Source organism: Camellia sinensis, chromosome 1, assembly GCF_055761805.1.
Source record: "Camellia sinensis isolate YWXY chromosome 1, ASM5576180v1, whole genome shotgun sequence".
NCBI lineage: Eukaryota > Viridiplantae > Streptophyta > Magnoliopsida > Ericales > Theaceae > Camellia > Camellia sinensis.
The window spans coordinates 161,132,294-161,142,527 of NC_138961.1; the positions used below are offsets into that span (position 1 = coordinate 161,132,294).

The 10,234-nt window shown below is 30.8% G+C and overlaps 1 protein-coding gene across 1 annotated transcript; it reads left to right on the forward strand.

The window, feature by feature from the left end:
- The first annotated feature begins 8 nt into the window (after positions 1–8).
- Positions 9–9,781, forward strand: LOC114283854 (1-deoxy-D-xylulose-5-phosphate synthase 2, chloroplastic). The gene is made up of 10 exons (XM_082888094.1): positions 9–233; positions 422–592; positions 5,565–5,729; positions 7,217–7,367; positions 7,474–7,745; positions 7,839–8,112; positions 8,189–8,496; positions 8,575–8,856; positions 8,965–9,249; positions 9,327–9,781. The coding sequence occupies exons 1-10, from the start codon at positions 126–128 to the stop codon at positions 9,471–9,473; spliced, it is 2,163 nt and encodes a 720-aa protein (XP_082744220.1). The 5' UTR covers positions 9–125; the 3' UTR covers positions 9,474–9,781.
- Positions 9,782–10,234: the final 453 nt, after the last annotated feature.

Below are 10,234 nucleotides of genomic sequence, written 5' to 3' on the forward strand. Positions count from 1 at the left end.
TAAATTTTGTCGCTGTTCCCTGTGTCTCTCAACAGTCCTCACAGGCTTCTCTTCTCTCTCTCTCTCTCTCTCTCTCTCTCTTCTCCTCATTTCTTCATTTCTTCAATCACCATACTTGATCAGCCATGACGGTCTCAGCCGGGTCTGTCATTAGTCTATCTCTACTACACCCATCACCATCTCCATCCCCGGCCGTGGCCACTCCAAGACGAAGTCATAGTTGCAGAAAACAGGTCAGTGTCAATGCATATATAAAATTTTCATTTTGAGTTTCAAATGCAATTCACTATATCTATCTATCTAGTTTTTGTAACTGTTCTTGTTATGGGTTGTATAAAGATTATGATTTTGGTATTTCTAATGATGTAGTTATTAAGTATCAAATGGTGTATTGTATTGGTGGTTGTTTTGGGTTTTTCAGCTCTACTTGCGAGCTTTGGCCACTGGTTCAGAAGCTAATGGCGAAGAAGGGAAAATGAAGATAAAGAAAGAGAAAGAGGGTTGGAAGATTGATTTCTCAGGAGAAAAGCCACCGACGCCATTGCTGGATTCAATCAACTATCCACTTCATATGAAGAATCTTTCTGTTCAGGTGAAAACATATAGGCTAATATTATCAATCCGATGCCGGATAAGATTATACTTTTCCATATAAGCTAAAGTAAGCCTATTTTGGCTAAATTATACTTTTCACTATTTTTTTTTTTATTTTGATTTTTAAAATTTTATTTTATATATATATATATATATATTTTACTTTAGCTTTTTATATTTCAAGTTTTACCCAATTTATTCCAAAGTTAATTTTATGTTCAAAATTAGATAAAAAAAATAACATATTAACAGCCACGTGATTTTAAAATATTTTATTATATATAACTCACAAACCTAAACTCTAATATAAAAATATAATTTTTATGTTATGTAGCCGTTAGCGTGTCATTATTTATTTAATTTTGAAAAAAAAAAACTTTAAGAGTAAATTGAAAAAAAAATTGAAATAGAAAAGGTCAAAACATGAAAAACAATTTTTAAAGGTTAAAATGAGAAAATAACTAAACATAAAGAACCAAAGTATAATTTACCCTTACATTATTTTTTGCCATTTTGAATTCTAATATTTTAATTAATTTAATTTTGTACCAGCAACATTAAACCAGAAACATTAATTTTGGGATGAGACTATTTTAGTTATTTTTTAAAACTTTTTACTTAATTTAATTTTGTACCAGAAACATTAATTTTGGGATGAGACTATTTTAGTTTTATTTTTTTTTTACTTTTTATGTAAAGAAATGTAAATATATATATATATATATAGAGAGAGAGAGAGGGAGGGAGAGAGAGAGAGAGAGAGAGAGAGAGGCTACTTTGAGGTGTTAGTTTTTTGGCTAAAATATTTAAAAACCAAAATGTTGAATCACATCACTATCTGTATATTTTTATACATTTTTTTAAAAAAAGTCAAAATGACAATTAAAATAACCATTTCCTAAAATTTGTTTCCGGTACAAAATTAAAATTAATTAAAGAGTTTTGTTAACAAATAGCCTAAGAGCATTGGTGTAAGAGCATTGGTGAAGAATGTATTACATTTTTTTTTTTTACAAGAAGAATGTATTAAATGAGTATTCACTTTACTATTATAGAAGGTAAAAAAAAGAGTAATCCCATATATATCAATTAATGCACTAACTAATGTATTAATTGATGACGTGACATAATTTAAGATATTTTTGATATTTGTAATTTATATAATGAGTAGGGTTAATCATGAGATCATAACTAGTGTTGGTACACTAATTGGTGCATGCGATACCACTCTAAAAAAAAAAAAAAAAATTTAAATGTATGCTATTAAAGAATGCTTGTTTTATAGTTAGACCACAATACTCTTTTTAACATTTCTTTACATTTTTTATGGGAAAATTATTGAAATATCCCTTTTCAATTTTGAGTAGTAGAAGAGGTTTAACATGTTTTTTATTTTTTATTTATTTTTATTTTACTAGCTAAAGTCTTTCGATGAAATTTCTCTATAATCATATCAAAGAAATTTCTCTATGAAAATTAAAATTTCTCTATGAAAATATTAAGAGATCCCAACTACTATAAAAATATTATATTTTATTTATCTTATAAAATCTTAATATGAGGGACCTTAAATTTTTTTTTTCATTTTTTATCTACTTTTCAATTGACATTTTAATTTTTTTAACATTTTTTTAATTAACTTATTAAATCATATGTACAAAGACTTTTTCAATATTTATATAATGAAAAATTATGTGACGATTTATTTAACCAAACAAGTTTAACATATTTTTACATATTATTAAAGTTGCAGGAAATAAATTTTCAATTTATTTATAAAATTTTTAAGCTAATAATCCGTACAAAAAATTAATTTTTTTATTTATAAATTTCACCAAATGAACCTATTACGGAGTCTTATCATCTGGAACTATTGCATTGTCTATGTCAATAAAGAAATTTATTGTTGCATTTCATTAATTTGTGAAATAATAATATGAAATGTCAAAAAAATAACTCATAACATGTGCGAAGAATGAAAAAGTCTAGAAGAAAAAAAAAAAAGAAAAGAAAAATGTCAAAAGATAGTTTAGTCTACTATAAAACAAGCATTTTTTAATAATAAACATTTAGTATTTTTTTTTAATTCCTATAATAGTGGAATAAATTAATACTCATTTAATACATTCTTGAGAAATGTGACATAATTTTAAAGGATTTTCATATTTATAATTTGTATAATAAGTGTGGTCAGTAATAATGATATACGGTATGTTGGTATATTAGTTGGTATATTAATTGGTGCATGTAGCACCACTGTTAGCAAAAGAATAATGCTATATGTATCAATTGGTATACTAATTAATATACTAACAGATGATGTGACATAATTTTAGAGGTTTTGGATATTTGTAATGAGAAATGCTAGAGATCTCAAAGTTCTACTACAAGTCTTACATGGGTGTGAGACTCATACAATGTGAGTATGTGAGATATTTGATAGAATTTTTGAGATCTCTAGCATTTTTGTTTGTAATATGTATAATGAGTAAGGTCAGTAATAATGACATAAGTTATGTTGGTATATTAATTGGTATACCAATTGATGCATGTAACACCACCGTTAGCAAAAGAATAATGTTATATGCACCAATTAATATATCAATTAGTGTACTAACAAATACTGTGATATAATTTTAAAAATTTTAAATATTTACAATCTATATAATAAGTAGAATCAATAATAATAATATAAAATATATTAATATATTAATTGGAATATCAATTAGCGCATCTTTAAATTCATGGTTGGTTTGGCTCAATTGTTTGGTCCAACGTCGGTTATGAGGCTGAGGCACGTTGCTCATTTTTGAAGAGCATTTGATAAGATGTGGAACCTATTTTATTATTATTATTATTATTATTATTATTATATATTTTTTTTCCAAGATGATAGGATCTTAATTTGTTGGTAAAGTTATAGGATGATTGACTTATGTGTGGTTATTATTAGCCTTTATTAGTTTTAACTAAGGTTTTGAAAAGTCGTTATAGTCGTTGTAACAATTGTGTTGATGTGGTAATAGTTGTGAGGTGTAAAGGTCGTAGTGTAACGATTGTAGTAATTGAAATCATAATTTTTTTTTATTATTTTTTACATAATTTGAAAAAAAATTGTCGATACGTATATTTTTTCTTTCAGAATCACATTTATTGGAGTTTAAAATAAATTTTGATTAATTTTTGTTAATTTTTAAGTATGATCTAATATATTTTATATTTTCAAATCAGTATAAAAAGAGTTTTTTATATTTTATTTAAATAGTTAATGATTTTAAGAATAATTGATTTTAAATGTTTACAAATTATTTTTTACCAACACTTGAACTAACTGAATAAAAAATATTCATAATTATTAAATGAAACGATTATAAAATAAAATTTGTGCCATGAATTTTTAAAAAAAAAATTATAAAGAAAAAAAAATTCATATAAGATTTTTTTCTTTAAGCTTGCATCACTTGAGTATTTGTCCTTTTTTTTTGTAAACTTTTATTTTTTTTGGGAAAAATGAACCTATTTAGTATATTGTAAAAGGGTATAACGGTGCCTAACTGACCATCACGACTGTCACGGTACTGCCACAGTCGTTACGTAATACCAAAACAGTCGTTACACATGTGAATTTCTATCACACCGCTATAACGGCCGTAACGGGTGGCGGTGACCACCACAACCATTACGTAACAACGTTATGTAACGATTGCAGCCAGGGGCAGAGGCAGTGTATGTCCAGGGGGGCACGTGGGCCCCTCAAGTTTTGATAATTATATTGGTACCCCTATATATATAAATTATATCATATATATCTTCTATAAAATTATAATAATATCCCTTCTTCAAATTATAATAGTCCCTCTATTATAAATTTTCTTTCTAATTACAATGAACCTACTAAAATAAGTCCTTCTATTATAAACCTCCAAAAAGGGTGTACCATATACTAGTTATTACTTTATGGTATTGATATTATAAATTTTCATAACCAAATTATTTTCATTCATAACTAAAATGACTATTATATAAATTCTGATCAAACAACACATCTTCAATTATAACAAAAAAAAAAAAAAAAATTTCAATAAGTCATAACTAATATCAGAATGAATCATTACGAATCATTACTTGATGCACAATCAAAGACCTCTTCAATCATAACCAAAATAACAACCAAAAGAAGTTATAACTAAGTTATATCCAACACTATAATGTGTGATAACTAAATATCACAAAGATCATACCTGCGATAATGATAGACATTTTTTTTTTTTTTAATGTTGTGCTTTATAGAATTTCTCTACTAAAATATATCATTTCTATCTCAACTTATCTTCTTTTTTAATTTTTCAATCCACCTAAAATAGTTACTCCACAATATTTGTATAAAATTTAACATAAAATCCTTTAATTTAAAATTCATATCTATTCAAATAAACTGTTAATATTTACGTTTAGTAATATCTCATTATTGTTTATTATGAGAAAAAAAAAATTAATATTATGAATAATTTGTGTCCTCTCTTCAATTAAGTACGGCGCAATGAACAAATAATGTCCAGAAATTTGATAAATTGAAGATATAACCACTAATATGTTTTCATGAGATCTTCGGTTAAAATTGTTGAGTGAATTATAAATGCAAGTTTGATTTCTCAATTTGATATACCATAGAGAAGTAACTTATTTATTGACAGATATACATCTTTATAACTCTCTGAACGCTTGTTTTGTTTGATAATGAAGAGTAATACTTGTGAGATTGTCGGTGGATATAGGTTCAGTCGAATCACGTAATTCTTTGATACGTTGGGTGATAGTCTTTTGTTTTTTCAAACTATTGTTATCAATTTGCAAAACCACGTACCCTCAACTTTAGCGTGATCGAATTTTCTAGAGAGTCTCGGCACAACATGCATTTGACCTGTTTATTTTGGGTTAATTTTGGTTGGGTGAATATGATGTTGATGCAGGATCTTGAACAACTAGCAGCAGAGGTTAGAGCAGACATAGTACACAGTGTATCAAAGACAGGAGGGCATCTGAGTGCTAGCTTAGGAGTTGTGGAGTTAACTGTGGCTCTGCACCATGTTTTCGACACCCCTCAAGACAAAGTCATATGGGATGTTGGTCATCAGGTCAGTCAGTAGCTCAACTTTGCAAACAAAAACTTAACAATAACTCAAACATGCTACAAAACAAATACAATAATTTCTTTTGTTTTTTTATTTTTTATTTTACCAAAAAGGTACATGAATGCAACTATAAATGCATTGCACATTGTGTACTTTTATAAATAAATTTGTCTTCTTATATTTCCATTAAAATGAATTCAATAATGCTACGTTTACTAGATTTTAACACCATATTAGACTTATAATTTTATTTATCAATAAAATATGTATAATGGGTCTTACCACTCATATATGTGTCCAATAAAACACTAATTAGGTTGACATATCATATGGTAAAGGTGGTTAATCATCGTAGCATTACTAACTTTTGAGAGTTGTTGTTGTCGTTGTTGTTGTTGTTGTTGTTGTTGTTGTTGTTTTTTTTTTTTTTTTTTTTTTTCCCAATTTGTAAGCCTTTTTGATAAAAAAAAAAATTTAAATTTATTTTCAGTGAAATTTTTTTTTCAAAATTAACTCTTTTTTTTTTAAATTTTCTTTTTAAAATCATTTAGTTGAGACGAATGTAAAAGATAAATATTTTTGACAAAGTTAAAAAAAATCCAAAAATAAAATTTAAAAAAAAAAAAAAGTTAATAAAGAAGCTGACTTTTTGATTTTGCCAAATGAAGAGCATGCATAGTGGATTCTCTTAAGAAAATTAAACATAATTTTTCTCAATTTCCGTGCTTCATTGCAGCTGTTAAGCTCCAATTTTGCAGACAAACTGTTATATGTAAGTTTGTTGTTAACTGTAATGGGTTGAGAGAGAGAGAGAGAGGACAGAAAAGCGAAGGGGAGGGAAGGGAAGCCTGACATGGTCAGGAAGGGCTGGCTCAGATTTTTTTATGTTTCATTTTTAATTTTGGGAGAGATGCCTCTTCATTTTTACTCTTAAAAAATAGATTGAAGATTTTGTAATCTAATATTTTAACATTTTTATTGTCACGTTAGCAAATCTTAACACACTATTTTTATCACCTTTTGTCACATAACACATTAAAGAGCAACTTTAATGATAAAAATAAAAATGATTTTTCCAAAGCCATATTATGGCTTGCTACACTACGTACAGAAGTCATTTTTTAGCTATATCACTCCCATGGTATTATGTTATTTTGATACAGTCAACTCCCATATCAATTTTTGACCATTGGAACGATTTCACAAAAGCATTTAGTAATCAAGATTACTCTTTTGCTGATGTGACAAATTTGGCAAAACCAAATCTTGTGCCAAACCAATTTTTGACTTAACATTTGCCAAACCATTGGAGCGTGTATTCTAGGATGCTATAGCTAAAAATAGCCTTGGCTCATGGATTTGGCATATCATTGGAATTGCTCTAACACACATTTTAGAATTAAATTTGTGGTACTTTTGTTAGTCTGTTGTTGCATTCTCTTTCAATGTGTTCAAGATGAATTCTGATCAGAAGAACAAAAATATGGCAGGCATACCCACATAAAATTTTGACAGGGAGGAGGTCTAGGATGCACACCATTAGGAAAACTTCAGGGCTAGCTGGGTTTCCTAAAAGGGATGAAAGCATTTATGATGCTTTTGGTGCTGGCCATAGTTCCACAAGCATCTCTGCTGGTCTTGGTATGTTTTTTCACTTCTCACTACCAAAAAAAAACTATAAATGTAATTCCACAAGGGAACTCTCAAATAATCAAATCAATTTTTTTGTTTTGTTTTGCTTTTGTAGGTATGGCAGTTGCTAGAAATCTTTTAGGGAAGAAGAATAATGTTATTTCTGTGATTGGAGATGGAGCAATGACAGCAGGACAAGCATATGAAGCCATGAACAATGCAGGGTACCTTGATGCTAACCTGATTGTCATATTAAATGACAATAAGCAAGTCTCTTTACCCACTGCTACTCTTGATGGCCCTGCAACTCCTGTTGGAGCCCTCAGCACTACTTTAGCCAAGCTCCAAGCTAGCCCCAAATTCCGCAAACTCCGCCAAACAGCAAAAGTATGCATATATGACCTCTTAAGGTTTTTCATGTTATGTCACTGCCTTTCTGTTATGCTTCGTCTTTCTGATTTCGGTTTTATCTCTTGAAAGGGTATCACAAAGCAAATTGGACCTCAAGCACATGAAGTTGCAGCCAAAGTAGACGCGTACGCAAGGGGTATGCTTAGTGCTTCTGGTTCTACTCTCTTCGAAGAGCTCGGGTTGTATTACATTGGTCCAGTGGATGGGCACAATGTAGAAGATTTGGTCACTATTTTCCAGAAAGTAAAAGCAACGCCCGCACCAGGTCCAGTTCTTATACACATTATAACAGAGAAAGGGAAGGGCTATCGGCCAGCTGAGTTGGCAGCTGACAAAATGCATGGTAATAGAACTACTCCGTAGTCTAATTGTGTCGTAATATTACATAAGAAGATTCTTATCATCCGAAACTCTTTTAGGGGTTGTCAAGTTTGATCCAAAAACAGGACAGCAATTTAAGCCCAAATCCTCTACACTTTCATATACCCAATACTTTGCTGAATCCCTAATAAAAGAAGCCGAGGCAGATAGCAAGATTGTAGCCATCCATGCTGCGATGGGTGGTGGGACTGGCCTCAATTACTTCCAGAAGAAGTTTCCAAGGCGATGTTTTGATGTGGGAATTGCAGAGCAACACGCTGTTACATTCGCAGCCGGTTTAGCCACAGAGGGTCTGAAGCCATTCTGTGCTATCTATTCATCGTTCCTGCAGCGAGGCTATGATCAGGTGAGCCTAAGGCCATGCTACATAGATTTTACTTCTGCTTTTGTTCATCACACTAAAGATTTACAAATGGATATGAAGGTGGTGCATGATGTAGATCTTCAGAAACTACCCGTCCGCTTTGCAATGGATCGAGCTGGGTTGGTAGGTGCGGATGGACCCACACACTGCGGAGCATTTGATATCGCGTACATGGCTTGTTTGCCTAACATGGTGGTCATGGCTCCATCAGACGAAGCAGAGCTAATGAACATGGTTGCCACAGCAGTAGCCATTGATGACCGACCTAGCTGTTTCAGGTTCCCAAGGGGCAATGGAATTGGTGCAGTCCTCCCTCCCAATAACAAGGGAATACCAATTGAGGTTAGCATTTGAACTAACCAACTTCAAAACTGTCTAAGCAAAGAAATCGAAAGCAGTAACTAATTTTTGTTTATTTATTTTGTTTTTTTCCCCTTGGTAATTGAATAGATTGGAAAGGGAAGAATATTGATGGAAGGCAATAGAGTTGCTATTTTGGGTTATGGGTCAATGGTTCAACGATGTGTGGAAGCCGCAGGCTTGCTCAAATCACAAAACATCTCTGTGACAGTAGCCGATGCAAGATTCTGCAAACCATTAGACGCGGATCTTATCAAGAGATTGGCCAATGAGCACGAATTCTTAATCACCGTGGAGGAAGGTTCCATTGGAGGTTTCGGATCTCATGTGTCTCACTTTCTAAGCTTAAATGGCATTTTGGATGGACCCCTAAAGGTAATTGTCCTTGACCAAAAGACATTTATTTTTCTACTGTTTTTTTTCCCTGGATTTTAATTCTAATTGTCTTGCAGTTGAGATCAATGGTACTTCCTGATAGATACATTGACCATGGATCACCCCAAGATCAGATTGAAGAAGCAGGGCTCTCTGCCAGACATATCTGTGCAACAATGTTAACGATGTTGGGGAGGCCCATTGAAGCTTTGAACTTCAAATAATTCCCTGATATAGTTGAGAAAATCATTCACATCTCTCATGATTCTGGTTTGGTTTTATGAGGAGAGAAAACTCAGAAAAAAACCCAACTCCTAGGCTTCTTATCCTTGGTTCTAAAAGACTGAGGTCCAAGGCTCCTTCAAATTCTTTTCCCATTATCCCATTATGACAGACATATCTATTTCAAGGATTTGAAGGCATAAGTTGTGTTTCTGTACATTCATTATCTTCTTTTGTAGTATACAGAATATGTGACTATAAAGTTTCATTTAGTATCCAATGATGCAAAAATTTACTGGGATAGAACAAATTCTGTTCTGTTGCATATTTCCTTCTGTATTGGGTTCAATGAACAGGAATTTAAAAGAAAAAAAAGAAGAAAAAAGAGCAAGATTATTTAGATGATTACTGTCTGACAATTTTGTGCAATAGAAGTAAACTAACAATAAGCAACAATAGCGCAATCTAATCGTTCTATTATGGGGCCACCACTGTCTTCAAATCTGATAAAAGACAGGCATAAACTCATGATGCAGGTGTTGATCAATCAAATAATTACGAATAATTGAGCCATTTAGAAATGAGTTTTTGAATGACGCAACCTAGCTTTAGGGCCCATGATTTGAGAATTTGACACAGACAAGATTTTAAGAACATTATATTTTTATTTTCAAACTAACAGTTGGTTAGGAATATTTTATTTTAGTATAGATTATTCCAGAATTATTAGGTCTTTTAAATTGTGTTTCTTATTTTATGTTTT